At 37.4% G+C, this 22,330-nt stretch overlaps 2 protein-coding genes across 6 annotated transcripts in view; both read left to right on the plus strand.

Annotated features, from left to right (window-relative positions):
• The first annotated feature begins 675 nt into the window (after positions 1-675).
• LOC107733122 (NK-tumor recognition protein-like) lies at positions 676-16,463 on the plus strand. Of its 5 annotated transcripts, none has more exons than XR_001638950.1 (18): positions 676-747; positions 4,151-4,227; positions 5,313-5,387; positions 6,287-6,394; positions 6,531-6,575; positions 7,693-7,780; positions 9,029-9,058; positions 9,258-9,403; positions 10,407-10,587; positions 10,900-11,055; positions 11,320-11,407; positions 11,817-11,965; positions 12,189-14,882; positions 14,970-15,053; positions 15,143-15,199; positions 15,293-15,373; positions 15,475-15,628; positions 16,344-16,463. XR_001638950.1 is itself a non-coding variant. In XM_016544623.1 (17 exons), exons 2-17 carry the CDS (start codon positions 4,170-4,172, stop codon positions 15,542-15,544), a joined length of 4,110 nt encoding a protein of 1,369 aa, XP_016400109.1. In that variant the 5' UTR covers positions 676-747; positions 4,151-4,169; the 3' UTR covers positions 15,545-16,129. The 5 variants fall into 5 exon arrangements, 3 of the variants coding, with proteins under 3 accessions (XP_016400109.1, XP_016400115.1, XP_016400130.1); XR_001638949.1 differs by lacking the exon at positions 16,344-16,463 and adding an exon at positions 15,776-16,129; XM_016544623.1 differs by lacking the exon at positions 16,344-16,463 and having other exon boundaries at positions 15,475-16,129.
• A 1,447-nt stretch (positions 16,464-17,910) lies between these two features.
• LOC107733141 (zinc finger and BTB domain-containing protein 47-like) overlaps positions 17,911-22,330 on the plus strand; it is a 25,731-nt gene continuing 21,311 nt past the window's right edge. Inside the window, exon 1 of the mRNA XM_016544656.1 lies at positions 17,911-18,099. The gene's annotated coding sequence lies outside the window, so the exon portion shown is untranslated. The remainder of the gene's footprint in view (positions 18,100-22,330) is intronic.

The raw sequence follows: 22,330 nt of genomic DNA on the forward strand, positions 1-22,330 counted from the left end.
TATACGGCCCTCAGACAGAACAGGCAGGCTATCGATGAGTGACCAAGCAGAATAAGGATGGAGCAAAGTGTGGATGCGCTGTCTTTGAAGGACTTTCAACTCGGTTTTGTTTATATTTTGCTTAGCCTATAATTTTAAATGAAAGATAGTAGTCATATTTATAAATTTTTCTCTGCGACACTTTGCCTACTGTGTTAACAGAAAAATGTCAAACGAATTTAGTATTTTGACAAGACGAATAAAAATAGCTAATAGGCTATTTTTGTACAACCTACATTTTTTTTTCTCTCTCTCTGCGACACTTTTCCCCTATTGTGTTGTCAATGTTAAACGAATTGTATCCTGACAAGACGAATAAAAATACGAAATAAAATTTTTGTACATTTTTATTTTCTCTTACACTTTTTTCATACTGTGTTGCATAAAATATTAAACGAATTTTGTCTTAAGATAATATAAATTCAAGTCAAAGTCAATAAATTCAAGACTCTTGACAAGACGAATAAAATAACATACAATTTTGTGCAGACTACACTTTTATTTGTCAGCCTGTCTCTCTTTATAGAGACTATAGCCCCCCTAAAAATGGCCTAGCGACGCCCATGCCGCCACCCTTTCACCGCTCCCTCAAACAAAAATAGCATGCTCGATTCTCATGAGAGATCTGGCAACACAGCAGGAGCTACAGCGGACAGCAGACAGAGCGGGTTTAGAAAGTTAAAAGCTTTTCGCCCTTTATCTACACAGGTAAGTGTAATGCAATGAAACTATCTGTTTGTATCAGTACACGAATAGGACTATATCTGAGTCATACGGGTTTTTTTAATTAAATAAATTGCCCATGAAGATTCATTTCCGTGTTCTTGCAAAACGTCGCCAGTTAGCTTTTAAACAATGTTAGCCAGCTGCCAAACGAATTTTGCCCAAAACCAAAACATTTAATTGCAGTGTTTACAGTTATGGTTTATGTTATTTTTTATTATTTTAAGTAGAATTTATTTATTTTTTACTGAAGTCGTGAGGTGTTGTTAGCTACCCGTAACGTTACATCTGTTTAGCAACTGGCTGGCTGGTGTGTCTCAACGAACACCTCATTTTACTTTCTCTGTGGTTCAACACTGTAGTTCAATTTAAGTTCATTAATTGAAATCACAACCATACTTAATGTGATATTTCGTATATTTATTATCAGGCGTGTTTTGATTCTAGGCTCGGCACATTTATTTAAACCGCTAACGTTACATGACTGCTACCGTCATATTGTAGTAAATGAATGTGTTCTTGTGTTTATGTCTTATGTAGTACAATCAGAGATTGGAAGTTTGCCTGATCTCAGACAGGTTACACAATGTAATGTAGAATGAATTATAACTGCAGATATTGTCTGCGATATTGTCTGTAGGTGTTGTCATGAGTGCTCCAACCCCTTTGTGAGGCTGTTGAACATCAAGTCCATGCTTATTGACAATAATTATGCAACCCATGGATTTAAATCTGCAGTCCTGTAATATGTTTTAAAGGGGTCATATGATGCAATTTCATTTTTTCCTTTCTCTTTGGAGTGTTACAAGCTTTTGGTGCATAAAGAAGATCTGTAAAGTTGCAAAGACTAAAGTCTCAAATCCAAAGAGATATTCTTTATAAAAGTTAAGAGTCAGCCACACCCCCCTAAAACGGCTCGTTCGAACACGCCCCCACATATCTACCTAACTGTGTGGGAAGATTTGCATAACGCCGCCCAAATGTTCACGCAAAGAAAGAAGACCTAACTTTATTCTCGCTGTAGTTTTGTTGTTGCCGCCGCCATGTCGTAAAGATGCTGTGTGCTTTGTTGTGAAGCACACCTTGCTTTTTCAGACCGATGAGCTTTGTAAAAATCGACGCGTTTCAGAAGGCGGGGCATAGAGGAGAAACAATAATGTACAGTATGTGGAAAATAATGTATTTTTTTAACTTTAAACCGCATAAACACATTTCATTACACCAAATACACAAAATAATGTTCTTTTTAGCAGCATCATATGACCCCTTTAATATCCGTGAATGGATTAGCAGATGTTTTGTTCCGAGCATATAAGACATATAGAAGAATAGTTCTTAAAATTTCACTTGCCAAGCAAGCTATTCCAGTTCAGTCTAAATGTATTTAAAAGTGATCAAGCATATTTTTTGGTAATGATACTGTACAAGTGGAACCAGGAGTGTTCCTTGTATTTATTTTTGTAATTGTTTCCAGATCTGACACATGGAAATGTCCTCTTTCTCCTCCTGTGACATTCACTCTGACATTTGCCATTTCCACAAGTAGACAGCCTGTGTTAGCAGTCAGTGGACTGATAAACAAAGTTATTTTGATATGGGAAAGCAGCTGGCACAACATTTTCCAAAGTTGTAACATAATATGTGCCATAAGGAAGTTCAATAACTTCATTCACTTCTTGTAATTTGTATTGTAATGTGTTAATCTGATGGCAAGTCATTCCTCTGCTCTGCTAAAAGACTTTAGTGTCTGTGATTTAAGGAAAAGTAAGTCAGAGCTGTTTGACATGGTGTGAAAATTTACTCAACCTCAGGTCATCCAAGATATAGATGAGTTTGTGTCCTCATCGGAACAAATTTGGTGAAATTTGGCCATACATCACTTGCTCACCAATAGATCCTCTGCAGTGAATGGGTGCCGTCAGAAATAGAAAAACAGTTCTAAACAAATATATATCGGTGAGTTTTAGTGTAAAAGGACAACAGGGGATTGATTTTCACTGGAGGATGCACAATTATGGATTACGGACTGGTATGTTGGCTGGAAGTGACAGTTTAAAGTTAAAACACCTTCATGATGGATTATTATCTTATAGAAATTCAGCTTTTCACGTCACAAGTTGTTAACTGATGGACTGGAGTTGTGTGGATTGCTTGTGGTTTATTGTGATAATTTTATCAGCTGTTTGAACTCTCATTTCGACAGCACCCATTCACTGCAGAGGATCCATTGGTGAGCAAGTGATGTAATACTAAATCTCTCCAAATCTGTTCTGATGAAGAGACAAACTCATCTACATCTTAGATGGCTGGAGGATGAATATATTTTCAGCAAATTTTCATTTTTGGGTGAACTATTCCTTTAAAGTTGAAATGAAATGAAAATGTACCCTTTTTAAATGCATGTTATTGATTTTATTATGAATGATTCATTCTTGCATATGATTTGTTTTTATTTATTTATTTTTTTGACCTTGTAACATTTAATCAAAATGTCATAGCTGGATCTTCCGACAGATTTCTAGCTCTTGTGACATATACAGGACTTCTCCAGTCATTTAGTCCGCTTAAACGCCGCCCTTGCACGCTCATGTTCATCTGCCTCCATTTTTGAGGGCAACGCCCACATCTCAAAATCCAATCAACAACTGATGCATAGAACCAAGTCCCGCCTACATTCCCCCCCCCCCAATAATCCATTAAACTCTGATGTACAATACAGAAGAAACGATCTGTCGCTACCCTATGCAAAAGCACACCTAAATTTGAATGCTTTTGTATTTGAATATTAAGATGATGTTTTGGTTTGCCACACCTGTCAACCTGAAAGTTATAGTCTATATAAGTTGAAATGCTATAGTCACACTCTGATGTACAATACAGAAGAAACGATCTGTCGCTACTTCTGTTTTGGCACATATTTTTAATGTCCATGCTTGGTTCTTGTTTAGTTTATTTGGGCCCTTACTAAACTATGTTTGGAGCACCTCCCCAAACAAAAGTTCGACTGTCTTTAAACACAGCCCAAAGATAGCACACATCTGGTTTAACCAGGGTTCCTAGTTTAGGATGACAGCACACATCAAAGCAACAGTGTCTCATTCATCACATTAGGGTGGTGTCCAACAGCAGACCCGGTGATAGACAAGGCAGTGCTCGTAAAAAGGGGGTGGAAGTTGAGGTTGGAGGGGCATGCATGGAGATTTGCATTTCATTGCTTAACCGATACACTTCCCCAATGTCTGTGTCTGACTTTCTGTTCACTTTCTCAGTTTCTGTTCGTGTCACCTGGAGAGAAACAGTATCATGGAAGATATCTGAAATGGAATGTATTTCAGGCAATTTGGGAATACAAGATTTAATAGTGTTTCGCTGTGATTTTACACTACAGGAAGCCCACTCTTTACAAAATGGGGGTGAAAGATCGCCCTCAGTGCTATTTTGATGTGGAGATCAACAGAGAACCAGGTAAGATGTGACAGTGATTTTTATTTGGTTGTTCTGAAATACTCTTGTGTGAAGGTCAAACAGTTTAAAGTACTAAAGTAAAGTTTTGATAGAGAAATGCTTAAAATGTTTGCTTTTAGATTACCATTCATATGTTTGGCATTCTATGGTTTTCAAAATCACTTTTCCAACTACAAAAATCATGTTTAGTTCTCAACAACAGTGTTGCAAAAAGTAGCCTATTAATGGGGTTCAGAGTTGTGTGATCTTTATCATAGCATTTGGTATAATTTGAAAGTATGAAGTTTTTATAAAAGATAAATCGTTAAACCAGTTAGTAATAAGCATTTAATACCAAAAGCGCAACATTATATGTGTATGTTTTGTAAAGTACTTGGATAATGGCAGTTAATATACCTGTGCCAGTGTGTGAGGAACTGTTGTGGCAGTCCACACCCTGACCTGCAGGGCTCTTTTAATGAACCACAGTTGTAGTGTGCACTAAATGACGTCTGGGTTTTAACTCGGTCTACCACTAATTATGTGTTTTAAGAGAGATGTCTGTGTCATAAAACCAAAACCTCTTATTTAGTGATTTTACATCCATTACTTTACAAAGCAAATGTTTTAACACCCTGTATATATTCATTTTATCGCTTATAAATGAAATGGATAACCCTGGCTTTATGTACTATGTAAAACACACTTAAATTTGAATGCTCTTGTATTTGAATATGAAAGAGATGTTTTGGTTTGCCATACTGAAGTCAACCTGAATGTTATAGCCTATAAGTTGAATTGCAGCAGTCACACTAATCTAATAATGGTTTTCTTTAAGCGAGCTTAAATCTTATACACAAAACATACAGGTGCTAGCTTTAGGTACTATGCAAAAGCACACCTAAATTTGAATGCTTTTGTATTTGAATATGAAGAAGATGTTTTGGTTTGCCACACCTGTCAACCTGAAAGTTATAGTCTATATAAGTTGAAATGCTATAGTCACACTAATCTAATAATGGCTTTTTATCCTTAAGCTTAAAACACAAAACATACAGGTGTAAGATTTCTGATCCACAAGTATAATTTATTTTGCTTTCTTCCAGTTGGACGAATTGTCTGTCAATTGTTCTCCGATGTTTGTCCCAAGACAAGCAAAAATTTTCTTTGCCTGTGCACTGGTACGTATACTTGACATGAGGTGTTTTATCATGCTAGAATTTGACTTCAAACCTGTAAAGAACTGCTTTAACCAATATTATCTTAGGTAATTATATTATTTCACAAACACACTCAAATTTTTTACAGAGTCAACCTTGAACCCATTTTAGAGGTTTTATCTAAAATAAACTATAAAACCTAATATAGGTTTTTAAATAGCTATTTCAACATGTAAACCACAATAATAATAGCCAAGGAAGCTGGCATGGCATTAAAACACCAACCAACTAACTAACCTTTATATAATATCCATTCATATCCTCTTATACAAGCATAAGCTTATAGGGCAATAGCACAAAAATAAACCTGGAGGTGACTAAATCCTGGCTGTGTAACGACAAGTGCAGGTGTTTTGCTGACAGCACTGAAGAATGAACCAAAGCTGTATTTACAGCCTGTTCCTAGAAGACAGAAGCCGCATTAGTCTGCATTGAGAGGTTTGGTCATAAATTACAGTTAGTAAGGCTTGTGGTCAATACAGGGATCTTTTTTCTCACCAGCTGAGATTGAAATAAGAGACACATGCCTTCAGCTGACTGTTATATCGCATATATATATATACCAATCCCCTGGGCACCCACACCCACACCCACCCATATTCATTTCAGTTTTATTGGCATCTCTTCCATGCTGATCAGATAGGATTAACCTTTTGCTGTCTGTGTAACTGTATACTTCAGGACTGAGTCCAGTAGTTTAATTCAGAGTACAATACATTGATTCATTAAGTTTATCCACATTTCTAAGAGCTTAACCTGTGAAATCTTTTTTGTTTGTTTGTTTGGTTTGGTTTGCTTACGTACTGGGTCCGTTATATTCAAGTAGTCAAAAACGGTGTGTTTCTTTGGTTTGCTTGCAGGCGAGAAAGGCAGTGGCAAAACTACAGGAAAAAATTTATGCTATAAAGGCTCAACTTTCCATCGAGTGGTAAAGAACTTCATGATCCAGGGGGGTGATTTCACTGAAGGTATGTGCAGTTATACTCATTGATCTGGATATATGGAGATAGAAATATCTGTGGTGCCTTAGCATAAGAGTTTATGCCTTTACTGTTTATATTAAATTGCCTGTTCTTGTGAGTGAATGTGCTCTTGTTTGCTTAGGCAATGGAAGAGGAGGGGAGTCTATATATGGTGGTTTCTTTGAAGGTAAGCCATTTTAGATACAGTCTGTTTATCAAGCACTCAGTAACATTAATTTGAGTGTTTTAACAACTTTTGCATGCCTTTTGAATGGGCATCTCAGTTCTGTGCATGAATTACCAGTCATTGTTTTTATCACGCCGTAGCTGCGAATCTTGATTCTGTTTTATTCCTGTGATCTTATGATGATCTTCTTTTTTGAGTCAGCATGGAGAATAAGGGCTATTTATTTATTTAAAGGTCCAGTCTTCTTGCCTAAAATTTTCAACATATTCTTTTATTTATAGAGATTGTGGTCTATTGCAAAATGAGAAGGTAAGAGATGTACACAGTGCAGTAACACAATGTAGACTAAACATTCCCCAATCCCTTATGTAAACCATGACAAAAAAACGTCCACGCTGCACAGTGTGCTCATGGATATGTGGACCGTGAAATTTATTTGGTTAACTGAATTCTCTGATGTTTGAATTTGATTCTTTCTTAATTTTTCCAGGATGGGTTGTCATAAAATACAATACTCTTGAACATAATCCAACCTTTAAAATAATTAGTTCAACCAAAAAGGTCATTTATTCATCTCTCATGTCATTCCAAACCTACATGCCTTACTTTCTTTAGTAGAACAAAAAAAGGAAATTTAAATAATGTGCGGGTCAATTGTTTCCAAGCAATTGTAATTCACTTTTAAAATACTTCTTTATAAAACATTTTTGCATCTTTTTTGAAGCTTCAAAACTCTAGCAGTTGCATGGAAAAGGGCTGTATTTGATGACCAATTTTTCCTTTTGTGTTCCACGGAAAAAAGTTTTGGTTGGAATGACATGAGAATGAAAAATTAATGGCAGAATTTTCAGTTTTGGGTGAACTGTTACTTTTTCAAAATAATTCAGCCCAACTTGGTTTTGATGTAAACAGTAGTTGTTTTAGTAGAAAATCTCTCGATTTTATTCTAAAGAGCACGAGAAACACTTAAGACTACAGAAGCAGCATAGAAGCATCACTGATATCAGGTGTTCATGAACATCTCTTTGCCTGCTCCTGTCCTTCTCCATAACACAACTTTTTGAAGCAGTCGACAAGCACTCAGTGTCCTTTTTTTCTTCGTATTTCTCTTCAACAGATGAGAACTTTACTCTCAAACATGATAGAGCCTTCCTCTTGTCGATGGCCAACCGTGGCAAAGACACGAATGGGTCCCAGTTTTTCATGTAAGTACTATTTACTCTGATATAAGACACAGAGAGGGTGTATGAGTGCATAGAAATAACCATTCATCACCAATTCTTCTGCTTACCATTTAATCTGACTGACTGGTCATTATTAAATGACACATGCAATACGTATAGATTATGTATTCCCCCAGTGTTCAGATCATTTCTACAGAACTATTTTGCTTCAGTCATAGACTTTATAATGATGTGCATTTGAAAGCCTGTATCTGTTTTAAGAGATTGGCCAAAAGCACATAGAGCATCTAGGCTTTTAACTTTGACCCAAGTGTTGTACTTGCTTATATACTGACTCATACTTATGTCAATCCCAATTCGTTGACACATCAATACAATTTTTAAAGACCACTAGTGATTTTCAGTAGAAAAGCAAGATGGTAAAGATGGAACATTTTATTTGTTCTGTCTACTTTTTTTTTTACTGATTTAGTAAAACAATCATCTTAGTTTCCCCCTTTGCCATTCACACTCTCTCTAACCTTCCCAGACTTCCTCAATCTCTTTACCACATATATATTTATTTAAGAAACTCTACATAGTCTACATGTTCGTGTGGGATGCAGGTGCATTTTCATTCTCCTTTTCCCTTGTCAATGTGCATTTAGAAATATTTTATAGTCAGAAAGAATTCCTTTTTGCCTACAAATGTATTACAATTTTTCTCTTGCCGTTTTTGTGTAAAATTTGCAGAAACTCTAGCATCCTGCTCTACCAAGGTAAAGTGTCTCTCCAAGGCTGTGCTTCTCACTCCTGACTGTGTATTTCTGGTTGCTTATAGCTAGCACTGGCTTCTTATTTATCTTTAAATAATTTTCACCTCATAAAAAAATCTGTTCTCCCAGCACAGAGAACCTTGAAGTCTTTTAATTATTGACGTATTTCAAGTTTAAAATTACAGGATGTATTTTCTTGCAATGGACACACTGATTTCTAATTTAAGTTGTCCCTATAATATTTTTAAACAGGTTTAATTGGTTTTGTCAGCATAATGCTGACAGATGTTGGACCTGTTCCTGTTCATCATTAGAATTTATTCATCCAGCCAGTGTTATTGTGCAAGCACTGCTGGTTTTAAATTCCTCAGTGTTTGAATTGATGCATACAAATTTCTTCTTGATGACAGACTGAATGCTTTTTTTAGACTAAATTTATTTCCCTTTATCTTTATCCCCCCACATGTCCCTGTTGGATGACCTGGACTCCATTATGTCATTTACCTGACAATAGAACTACTAAGACAGCGCCTCATCTAGATGGGTACGTTCACAATGATCCAATGGCTTTGTTTAACAATTTATATATGTTGCAAATCTGTTCAAACCATACCATAGGAGCAAATCATTCGAAAAAAAAAAAGTTAATTTATTATTTATTTATTATAGGATAATTTAGATGCAAGCTGTATCCTTAAATCCCACAATTTCTTGTAACTGTAAGGATTTTTGGTCTAATTTAGAGTGCATGTGGTCTTTGGGCTGGTCATCTCTGGCTTTGAGGTCATAAAGACAATCGAAGGGCTGAAGACCGACTCAGCCAGCAGACCCTATGCTGACGTCAGAGTGATTGACTGCGGACAGCTGATTACAAAGTCTGCTAACGATGGTAAGCTTGTTCCTGAGTACGAGAGATAAACTAGGAATTTTGGCTGCACACTTTCCGCCTGTCACTATGCTGTTTGAGCTTGTCTTTACCTAATGGAAAATATTTTTTAATCTCCACATCAGCTACATTATGGAGTTAAATATGGTTTAAAAATGGAACTGTGAAAGATCATAAAACAAAATGAGGGGTGCTTTGAAACACTGCAGACACCAATTTTAATACGTACACTTACACTGTGTCCTAACCAGTCATGATGCTACGAAGCATCAAGTAACAATCGAGAGTTTTTTCCCTAACCACCCACAGCAAGTGATGTGCAACAAGACATTTTGCCTGTCACTTGATTTGTATTTTTATCATGTCATTCTGGGCAGTGCTGCCCAAAGTGAAATCAAGCTGGTTCAAAATCCTGATTCTTATAGATGTATCTCAGATATAATATTTTACGATGTATTTTTCATTTTTTACTTGAAATATGATTGGTTTGGACATAGTATGTGCATCACAGTTTGCGTTCTTGTGCACTATTCTCTGCCAGTTTTTAGTATAAATAATATGATTAGTGTGTTTCACACTGAAAATTGCAAAAAGTGCACTTCAAATGCCTGGATGATGTACTTAATTAACCAAAAAAAAAAAAAAACCTTAATTAAGTGTGGAATGTTGGACACTTCATGCACTTAACTGTCGCATCTTTAATTAGTTACTAGAGGGGGAGGGCCTATTAGACTGATGTTGGATGACAGAGAGAGCATATATAATTCATACACTAGATAGTTAAATACATAGTGCAACTTATTCATTTATTCATTTGAGACACAACTAGTGTTGTTCATTATATGTTGTTTATTTTGTGCCATGTACAGAAAGCTCCAGTTCAAAATAAATTCTCATGGTCTGCACATTGATAATGTAGTCAGAAATAAAGAAATTTTATAAATTACATTATGTGGTGATGTTCAGAACATTTTCAGACTGATTGAAGTTTGATGTATATCTGTAGTTCTTCAAGGCAAAAGGAGGAAAGCTTTCCATTCTGAGGATGACTCTCAGAGTTCCTCTGAGTCTTCATCTCAGTATTCCTCCTCTAATCGAGAGTCTGAAAAAAATTATGCATCTCGAAAGAGGAAAAGAAACTCAAAGAGAAAAAGAAGAGAGACAGTTAAATCAGCAGGACATGAAAGGTAAATGATTGTAACCAGTTCCATTTCCTATTATGCACAGTGAAAGCATCTATTTGCATTTATTTGTTATTCAGCCAATGATCTAAAGCAATAACACGTTTGGTATTCGCCTGTACTGACACTTTTCAGCTATATCACAGTTACAGTAAAAATAGTATACTGATAACCTTTTCAAATCCAAAGGAGTCACCAAGGAATAATTTAGAAATCTGAGCTGATTATGAATTAGTTTTGTTCATGCTTTTTTGTGGTTGGCCTTTGTTTTTAGTTGTATAATAAAAATATACTGCCTACTCTTTTCCTGATTCATAGTCATGCTGAAGAAGAGATGGCAGAGGAAGATGATGGTGAGACTGAGCAGAATGTGAAAAGGGAGAAGCCTGTGGTTCGACCAGAAGAGATCCCACCCGTGCCAGAAAACCGTTTCCTGCTCCGCAGAGACATGCCCCAGGAGGAGACAGTAAAAACGTTTGTATCTTTTGTACAATTCAACAAACAGATGCTTCTTTTTTCACTTAAACATCACAAGAGTCTTTCCTGTGCATCCCCAGTTATTAGATAACTGACATTTTCTAGGGTCAAATTTTAAAGTGTTACTACAGAACCAAAGCTATTCATATTTTAGTAACATTTGTCCCTGCTTAACAATTAATCCCTGAAATCCATGGCTCAGCTTTGATGGTGTATTTTAAACCAAAAGAGTTAAAGTCTTGAAACTTTTTCCCCCAATAGGGCTGTGCAGGACACAGTCGTGGCACCAAATGACACAAAACCAACTGTCACAAAATCTGGACGCAAGATCAAAGGCCGTGGTACTATGGTATGACAGCCGTGAATTACATTTATACCACATACAGAAAAAAAACAAGACACAGAGTGACATTGTATGAAGTACAGCAGACAAAATGCATTTTTACAAACCCAAAAATATATCAGCTGCTTTAATAATTATTATAATTATTTCATTCTAATTATTTGGTAGAACTTAGAAAGTGCTTGATGGAAATGTTAGTTTTGGATTGGTTGGCCATGCATGAAATGTTGTTGTTTTTTATTCCCTCTGCAGAGGTACCATACCCCCCCTTGGTCAAAATCCCGATCAGAGTCAGAAGGGGAACGGGGGAGCAGTGAGACTCCTCCATGTTAGAACTTAGAAAGTGCTTGATGGAAATGTTAGTTTGATTGGTTGGCCATGCATGAAATGTTGTTGTTTTTTATTCCCTCTGCAGAGGTACCATACCCCCCCTCGGTCAAAATCCCGATCAGAGTCAGAAGGGGAACGGGGGAGCAGTGAGACTCCTCCACACTGGAAAGAGGAAATGCAGAGGACCAAGGCTTACCAGCCCCCTAGTGTGGAGAGATGGAGTAAAGGAGAAAGGTATATTCTTACACCATTTGAAAACGAGGCAATGATCAGTGTGAAATTCAAAATGATTGAATTTGCCAAGCCAATATTGGTAGTTTATTTCTGGTTTATATTAAAAGGTTTATATTTAAGTTTATATTCTTTTGATTTGCTTTCAGAAATGTGTTTAAAGTTGTGAAAAAACATAGTTGGGACATAGAGTTTGATTTTGTAGTTTTAAATATTGTTCAAACAGATGGGATGACAGAAGTGACACCCCAAGGTCTAGGTCAAGATTAGAAGAGCATTCCTTAAGTGAGGCTTCTGTATATTCCAGCCACCATCGATCTAGAAAAGAAAAAAAGAAAACCAAACGCAAGAAGAAAATGAAGAAACGAAAGCACTCAAAGAAGCATAAAAAGAACAAGACCAAGGAGATCTCCCAGTCTGAGGATGAGATGTCTGGGTCCTCAGGCAAGAGGTCAAAGCACTCAAGCCGTGCTGAAAGGAGACATTCTCGATCACGCTCTCATTCTTACTCTCGCTCGTCGTCGCATCACTCCCACAGATCGTATCGATCGGAATCAGAAAGGAGACGTTACTTATCAAGCTCTTCTAGAGATTCACGATCTTATTCGAGGTCCAGGAGCAGATCCTATTCCAGAAGTCGCTCAAGGTCTGATAAGCGGGTTCGGTCATCCATGAGGTCAAGGCATAGTCGATCAGGGCAGTCTGTTACACATTCTAGGTCACTGTCTCGTTCTCGATCCAGATACAGGACAAGGTCAAGAACCAGATCAAACTCTAGGAGAAAAAGAAATGAGTTGAGATCCCCTCGGAAGTCAAAGCCTACAGAGGGTGGTATTTCCAAATTGGACAAGCCTGTCCCTAAATCAGTTCAAGGTGAAGAACCTAAAGCCCAACCAGCAGCATCTTCAGAGAGTGCTTCTGTGTTGCCTTTGAGTGACAGTCCACCTCCTTCTCGATGGAAACCAGGCCAAAAACCCTGGAAACCCTCTTATGTTCGCATTCAAGAAATCAAAGTAAAATCAGCCCCAGCTTCAAATGCACTAATCAGCCCATCATCAAATGTACCTCTGGAAACAGTGTCCTCTCTAAAGCCAGACACGGCTGTTAGTCAAAGCGACCCCAGCAGCAGTAACAATAATGTTTCTGATAGACTCCTGCAAAGCAGTTTGTCCAGGAGCAGGTCACCTAGTCGATCACAAAGTAGCAGTAAATCACAGAGTCAGTACGGCAGCAGATCTTCCTCCTGCAGTAGGTCAGAATCGTATGATTCATACAAAGGAAGATCCACTGAAAAAAAAAGAAAACATCGTAAATCTAACAGAAATAGCCAAAAGAGGGACAAGCATGCAAATCATGGTAGTGGCCATAAAGATTCATCTCCCTTCTCAGGGGACATATCAGATAATCCATACAGTGCTATCCACGGACACAATGACTCCTTGGTTCAGAGAAACACACTGAAAAGCACAAATCCCAGTCAAAGGAAAGAACCAGTAGTGGACAACAATAATGCATCTGGATGGGAAATTGAAGGAGAGAACTCAAGTAAGACTACTACTGCTGTGGAACACCACCAACTCCCTTTTAGGCAAGAAGGACTTACTGAAACGAAAAAGAGACAAATTTTGTATCATTGCTGGGAGTCTGAGAGTGACTCTGAAATGCCAGACAAAAAGGTAGTTAGTGATGCCAAACATGTGTCTGAAAAAGAGGAGGGAGAGGCTAGTTCAGAATCAGAGTATGAATACCCTTTATGGTCCTCTAACAAGTCAAACCAAGGTGCAGAAATGTCTAATGAATTAAAAGGTAATGAGGAACTGTCTGCAGACATAAAAACTTCAAAGCACAAGAGCAAGAAAGCCAAGCGGAAGCACAAGCACAAGAGGAGGAACTCTTCCAGGTCAGGATCTCGCAGATCCAAGGCCAAGAAATCAAAGAAGCACCAAAAGCCGAAAGAGACATTTCACTGGCAGCCTCCACTGGAGTTTGGTGATGAAGGTGAGGAGGAGGATTATGTCACACAAGCAAAACAATTTCACATAGAAAATCCTGATGCTGTCAATGATGGAGCAAAAAGGCGTATAAAAGCTGAAAAGATCAAGCACCAAGTCTCAGAAAATAAGGATGGGGATCAAGGAATTCTTGAATCATCACAAGATACTTTTTCAATAGAGTCTTCTAAAGGTATTGATAAGAATGGGAAGGTGACTGAAAGCCAAAAATCAAAGCTAAATAGCAATACCGAAAGAAGTCCAGCTCAAAGCCATCTAGAGATCCATACCAATCTTTCAGACACTAACTTGGCAAGTAACAAACCAATATACCTAAATAAAGTTGACATATGTCCTCCAGAGCGCATCCCAGAAGCTAAGCAAGCAGGTCCAAAAACGATAGGCTTTTCCCCTCTAAAAAGTATTCGAAATGATGGTAGTGCGCTTGTTCCACCGCAAATAGAAAAAGGAAACTCTGTAACTACTGGATCTGTTTTACCTCAAGGCAGTCAGCCAGAGGAATCTGTACCTGGTGACAGTTATTTCTCAGCAGTTGAAAATAAATGGAAACCTTTGACAGGCATGACTGTTGCGCAGGCCATTACTACAAAACCTTTGATTATGAAAATAAATAAGCAGCAAGATCAACTGGAGGGAAAGGCCCAGGGTCTCAAGATTGAGATCAAGAGCAAGAGCAGAGTCCGTCCAGGATCCTTATTTGATGAGGTACGAAAGACAGCTCGGTTAAATCAGAGACCCAGAAATCAAGACAGCTCAAGTGAAGAAGACTCTCTTCCAGCAACAGGAGAAAGGGCTGGATCCCATAATCACTCTCGGAACAAGTCAAGGTCTGTGTCCAGCCACAGGACCCACCACAGAAGTAGGTCCCATTCATATAGCCGGTCCAGAAGCTACACCTACTCTTCCAGGTTGGTTACAACAGACAATGTTTTATGTCTTCGTATGTCCAATCTTTCATGTCAAGTTAATTTTGTATGTTTTAATTGTTCACACAGGAGCTACAGTAGAAGTAGAAGCAGGAGTAGATACAGCAGAGGACACTCCCGTTCCCGAAGTAGCACCTACCGAAGTTACCGTAGGTAAGTGTTGAAAGATATTTATCTTTGATATGTGTGTTATGGGGATTAAAATGTTTTTAAATTAAGATGCCACGGTGATCTTGTTTTAGCCACACAGACCGTAGAAGTCGTTCTAGAAGTCGGTACAGAGGTCACCACAGATCAAGGTGAGCATGGAGCCAAAATTATTCATGCATTTTGACTGCAACCTAGTGTCGCTTTATTATTCTTAGTTATGTCTTTTGTTCCTGGAAATACAGGTCTGACTCTTACGATAGTTCTTCTAGCCGTAGCAGGAGAAGAGGGCATCGAAGAAGTGAGAGCTCTGACCGCATGTCCAGGTACATCATAAATAAATCCATGTATTATTGAAACCGTCTTGTTTGAATTTGATAATGTGCCTCACTGAAGCTAATTCTTTGATGTGTGTCTTCACGTTCAGGTCATATCGCTCCTACAGTCGCAGTTCCTCCAGGAGGCGAAGTCATAGCCGAAGCAGTCGATACAGCTGAGCTGATTTTAAGAAGATGTAGCATTAAGTCTCCTCCTCCTCCATATGGTTTTCTAAACGAATGGCTCCGTTTAAGTTTGGTGAAGTATGTACTTTGATGTACACTGTATAATCATTTAATGTGTAATTCACACACATTCTGCTGTATTTTTTCCAAATGTGTCTATGTATGAATGTACATTTGAAACAAAATGAGTCACTTCTTTATTCTAGTACACTTTTTTTTTTTTAGTATCCCTAAGAAAAGGACCATAGAAACCCTCCAACTGTAAAGCCAAGGTTATATATCAACAGCCACTTACCTCAGTCCTTTGAAGATAAAAATCTGTGAAATGTAAGTCATGTTTTGACGTGACACACAGTTGTATTAAACAAATCAATGGTAGACATGGATGGGAAATGTTTAGTTTTGGCCAAATTAATGTGTTGTGTTTAAAAGGTTGCCCTCAGTGCATTTTTTTTTTTTATTTGTCCATAAAAACAAAAAATCTTACTGAATGTATCTAGTGCTGCTTATTGATACACCATTTAAATATAACAAACAAATCTTGCCAACTGGAAATAAATCTACATTTTTTTTTGTGAAATCCTATAAGTGTGCTGTATAATGTGTATTCTGTGAAATGTGTTCTTGTAGCAACACCTACTTCACGTTTCAGTGACTCCTCCAAATATACACATAGTTGAGTGAGATGCATTAGAATGTGGATAAAAGTTTTTGTAAGTCCATCTCAAGCATGTTTCTAAGTATTGTCCACTACAAGCATGTCTGCTTTTTGATTTAGTCCTTTGCTATACAGGTACTGGTGGGGATACTGTACATCCAAAATTGCTGGGGTACACCAGGATCAGAATTGACAGCCACTGCACTGATACTACTGCATCCAAATGTACTGTCAGAGTATGAACTGAATTTTTTGATGAAGAATTCACTTTTGGCTGTTGTCCTAAATTGTCCTTTAGTATAAACTGTATACATTTCTAGATGTACTACACATACTAACAATCATAAAAGTACAGTTTAACCACAAAGAGCAATTTTATTGGTACCTAAAGTACTGAAACATAAGAGCTCAGATCACATTTCTCAATTTTTTTAAACTACTTTTCTTTTTAACATTTCACATCTGACAGTTCCTTCACTCCTGTGGCCTTATGGGATAGTGTTTACTGTTTGCTCACTTAAAGGGTTAGTTCACCCAAAAATGAAAATTCTGTCATTAATTACTTACCCTCATGTCGTTTCAAACCCGTAAGACCTTCGTTCATCTTTGGAACACAAATTACGTCCGCTGGATGTAAACAGCGTATGCTGTTCTGTGTCAGCTGCGTCACACGGATACGCTGTTTTCATTCAGATCAAATCACAACAACGTAGGAAACCGATCCGGCGTGACGCAGCTGACACAGAACAGCATACGTTGTTTACGTCCAGCTGATACTCTCCAAAATGGCGCTACAGGGTGATGCGGAGGAGACGAATTGTTGAATAAAGTCGGTTTTTTTTTTCTTTTGCACACAAAAAGTTTTCTCGTAGCTTCGTAAAATTACGGTTGAACCCCTGGTCAGACAGCTCTCAGATTCCATCAGAAATATCTTAAGTTGTGTTCCGAAGATGAACGAAGGTATTACGGGTTTGAAACGACATGAGGGTGCGTAATTTAATGACAGAATTTTCGTTTTCGGGTGAACTATGCCTTTAAGAATCTCAGCAGGTGCAGTATGTCATCTGGGTTTAGTTTACCTACTGTTTCACAAATACTATATATCCAGACATCCTACTTGCTGTTTAGTAAAAAAAAAAAAAGTATGCATATGTGACCCTGGACCACAAAACCAGTCTTAAGTCGCTGGGGGATATTTGTAGCAATAGCAAAACATACATTGTATGGGTCAAAATTATTGATTTTTGTTTTATGCCAAAAATCATTAGGACATTAAGTAAAGATCATGTTCCATGAAGATATTTTGTGTGGTCCTATCCTAACAAACCATACATCAACGGAAAGCGTATTTATTCAGCTTTCAGATGATGTATACATCTCAATTTCGAAAAATTGACCCTTATGACTGGTTTTGTGGTCCAGGGTCACAGATTTGAACACACAGGATATAATTGCTCTGGTTGCCTGCTGTTTCAGGATTCAGCATGCTCTCATGCACACAGTGAGATACTGTCAAACATGCAAGGTCTTAAGCACCTGGGAGACAAATGCTCCATGTCCCCATAAGGGCAGATCGTATTGATTACACATTTTTAGCAGTAGATGTAGACTACAGCTCGGACAGGAAAAAATTTATCCAGTGCAATGGCCCTTTAAAACTTCTGACAAAAGCCCATATGATCCCGAGCTCCAATCACCAATTCCTACTGCAAAAGCAGCCTCTGCATTTTTGTCTGTCTGAATGCTGCTAGCACGGCAGAAAAAAACAGTGAGGGGAAGGAAAACTGAAGAAATGTGAAAATCCAACGTACTATAACATGGCGAGCGGAAGTCCTGCGCAAATGGAGTTATTCGCGGACTCCTTCGATGCTAGAGACCCCGGATCAAAATGGTACAGTAGACAACGACATTTTGATCATTTTATATCCATATTTTATTTATTGTAATTTTAAACGACTTAGCTAGGCCGATTAAACTTGCAATAGTTTGTCCCGGGATGTGTCTGAGTTTTGAATGTGTTAGATATCGTGATGTCGCCAATAAATTTGACCGCGAAATGAAGTTTGCAACTTGCACAGAACGCCGACAGCCACAGAAATTGGAAGGTTAACAAGAATGCAACGGCCACAATAGCTACATTGTTGCATTTAAAGAGTTAAATTCTCTCATATCAGTGTGGAGGATCACGTCGTGACTGGTGCTTTTTGTGGACATTGATGCATGCAAAATTAAAAGCTAATTTATTTTTTTTATTCCAAATATACTTTTGAAATCAGAGACTTTGTTGCACGGGACGAGACCGAATTCATGTCACAACACTGTTAACTTCACATCATGACCTCAAAAAATGTGTGCATCCTCCATCCATAGAGTTAATATTTCAGTTGTGCAATAACTGTGAGTCTCCAAATACATGCTGAAGGCGCTACACTTTTTTTAGAGATACAGGAGCTTAGAAACATTATAGTTTAAATACCATTTTTATGATTAGATTTTAAAAAAAATCCAAATGTTGCTACTCCTAGATACAATTAGACGTAGCCCAGAACAAACATAAGTTATTTCCAGAACTGGACATTTTTTACGTCATTGAAATGGAGAACAAAAAAAAATTAAGTTATGAATCATAATGAATCCGTTTTCTTTATTTCAGTATTTCCTTGACTACCTCTGTAAAACAATTTTTACAAATCCTTATCCATTAAAACATAACGATCATATATAAAGGAGTAAAATAAGAAAAGAATGATAAATGAGATGTCTTACAAACAGATTTTTTCTTAATCAGAATTCGTTTTTTTTTTTTTTTGTATTGAGTATTTTAATATTTTATATTCTTAATAAACTGAGGGAGAGCATCAGAGAGGTTGCGGGGATGAAAGCACAGCAGTGTTGATTTTAGGAATGCTCATTAAAAATAGAGCATGTTTATTGTAGTACAGTGGTGCTGTAATCCAGAGGCCTCTTCACATCTGGAAGCCGGGTTAATATTTGGGTCAGGTCATTACTTTAGTGTCACGACCCTGTCTTTTTGACCTCCAGTTGCTCGCTTGACTTTTTTCACATGACCCTTAAAAACTGTTGTTATTTTTTATTTTTTATACAGTGCATTTCCTCTTTGGCTGTAGTAGACAAAAAATTAAGTTTAATATGCATTGTCTATTGTTGGTTGGCATGTGAAATGAGTCAGAACCCTACGAACTCCTTTACGCCCCCATTAATGCATTGTTTATGAGAATATAATCAATTTTAGACAGTCACCACCAGAATATCACTTGATGATAACATTAACCAGTTTAATTTCCAAAACTCTCTGTAATAACAGAAAATGAGCTGTACTTCTTCAGCTGCATCTATTGCACTTGGTGACTAGTTCCCATTGCTAGTTAAGCATTGGTGGTAAAAGCACCAAGGTCATCATGGGTTTTAGATGTATACTGAAAAAGCCTAAGATAAATTAATAAATGCATTGAATGCACTCTAGAATGAATTGTTGCATGATGATTTCCTAACGTGAACATACATGAATTGGCCCTTTGTTAACTGTTCCTCATGAAAGCGCTATGAAAATTTGTATTTTAGGAAGAACTGAAATAGAACGACTCCTGCTAAACTCTGCAGTCTTGTCCTTTAGTGCTGCGGCCTGGAAAAAAGCATCATGCTGAGGGTTTTTATGTAACCTTCTATTCAGGACATTCCTGCCCACCCTTGTCTTTGAGGCTTCGTTGTCTCTCAGTGCTCTGCTGTTGAGGTAACTTAAATCCACGTGGCAAGTGCTCCTCAAACGGCTCCCAGCATTCAACTCAAGCCATGTTCTTATTATTATGGACGTTGAAAAAAGTTGCGCTGCTTAAAGAGACAGTTCACCCCAACATTACAATACTGTAATCATTTACTCACCCTCAAGTTGTTCCAAACCTGTATGAGTTTCTTTCTTCTGTTGAACACAAAAGAAGATATTTTGAAGAATGTTGATAACCGAACAGTTGACGGTAGCCATTGACTTCCATAGTATGGGAAAAAATATTATGGAAGTCAATGGCTACCAGCAACTGTTCGGTAACCAACATTGTTCAAAATATCTTCTTTTGTGTAATTTTATTTATTTTCGCTGAATCTTTACAATTTTACTCTTTATCAACACACATTTCCTTCCTTCTCCTTTTTGGTTATGGGAAAGAGAAGACATTTATTTCCCTATTTCACAGTTGTCTTTCTCCCAGTGTCCGTGTTGTCAGGTTCAGTTCCTCACATTGCTGCATACTTAGGCCAGAGTCTGTACATGGAGAGGAGTTGTGGCAGTTTGTGTTTGTGCTTTATGTGGCAGAGACATTCCAACTCCACAGGCTCTTCTCTTGGCCAGAACTCCTGACTCAGCTCCTTCTCACATAGCTCAGGCTGAATTCTCCTGGCAGTCCTGCTCTGGACATGGTAACATAGCAGATCACAGTCTACAACCTTGATTATTCAGTTCCTGCATTGGATAAGCTTAAAGGGTTAGTTCACCCAAAAATGAAAATTAGTCCATAAATTACTCACCCTCAAGTCATCTTAGGTGTATATGACTTTCTTCTTTCAGACGAATCCAGTCAGAGTTATATTAAAAATTGTCTTTGATCTTTCAAGCTGTTTCATGTCACTCAGAGGGTGTTGCATGCATCAGTCCAAAAGAAGTTAAATAAAAAGCGCCCATCCACACGACGCGTTTTTGTAAGAAAAATATCCATATTCAAAACGTAATCACTTTAATGTAGCTTGCGCCAACAGTCCTACACGGAAGCAGCTCCAGGCGGATGACGTATGAGGTCAGCGCTACGCATGCGCCGGTGAGTCTAGTGAAAACCAATGTTTGTTAACAGGAGCAAAGGAAGCAAAGTTTCCTTACTTTAGCAAAGGAAAACCAGTCTCCTCTCGGCTTATATCAAAATCCTCCGACATTCTTCTTTACAAATCCTCGTTTTGTACTTCTAATTAGTGACCGTTGTTTTGTTTTGATCTCTCCCCTGCGCTTCTGCGTGCGTCACTTCTGAGCGGCGCATGCGCAAAGCCGACCTCATACGTCATGCCCCGGAACTGCTTCCGTTTACAACAGTGAGCGCAAGCTACATTAAAGTGATTATTACGTTTTGAATCTGGATATTTTTCTTACAAAAACGCATTGATTCGCTACAGAAGGCCTTTGTTCACCCCCTGGAGCCGTGTGAGACACTTTTTTTTAATGGATGGGCGCTTTTTATTTCACTTATTTTGGACTGATACATGCAACACCCGCTGAGTGCCATGAAACAGCTTGAAAGATCAAAGACAATTTTTTATATAACTCTGACTGGATTCGTCTGAAAGAAGAAAGTCATATACACCTAGGATGACTTGAGGGTGAGTAATTTATGGGTTAATTTTCATTTTTGGGTGAACTAACCCTTTAAGATCTGTTACAGCCACATTTTGTGCTTGCTCGGCTGTATGAGAGAAATGGGCGAATCGCAGGAAACCTGTCATGAACTTGTCAGGGTCATATTTCAGCGCTACATTGAAAGGAAGAGGATAAAATATTTTGATGATAAAATATTTGGATAAAACCACATTTCTTCCCATAAAATTATTATCTTAATGAGAAGACATTTAACTTATTTTTTTCTTAACTTCTTCTTCATTCATATTGTTCTCATTTATGACTCTATGATTATTGAAATACAGTATTTTTGTACTACAAATAGTAAATTGTTGTACAATACTTTTCAAAAAATGTGGGTCGGTAAGATTTTTTAAACATGTTTTTGTAGTCTCAAATCAAAAATACAGCAAATACAGTAATATTGTGAAATATTATTACAATTTAAAATACAGACTCAGTGTCACATGACCCTTCAGAAATCATTCTAATATGCTCATATGGTAAGAAGCATTTCTTATTATTATCAGGGTTCTTTAATGAAAAGAAAATAGCAATAAATAAATAAAATAAAACAGCATTTATTTGAAATAGAATCTTTTTAATATCATAAATGCCTCTCCTGTCATTTTTTTATCAATTTATTGTCTTCTCACTGAAAAAAAAAAAAATAAATATATATATATATATATATATATATATATATATACAGTGGGTACGGAAAGTATTC

Source organism: Sinocyclocheilus rhinocerous, unplaced genomic scaffold (assembly GCF_001515625.1).
Source record: "Sinocyclocheilus rhinocerous isolate Xijiao unplaced genomic scaffold, SAMN03320098_v1.1 scaffold1245, whole genome shotgun sequence".
NCBI lineage: Eukaryota > Metazoa > Chordata > Actinopteri > Cypriniformes > Cyprinidae > Sinocyclocheilus > Sinocyclocheilus rhinocerous.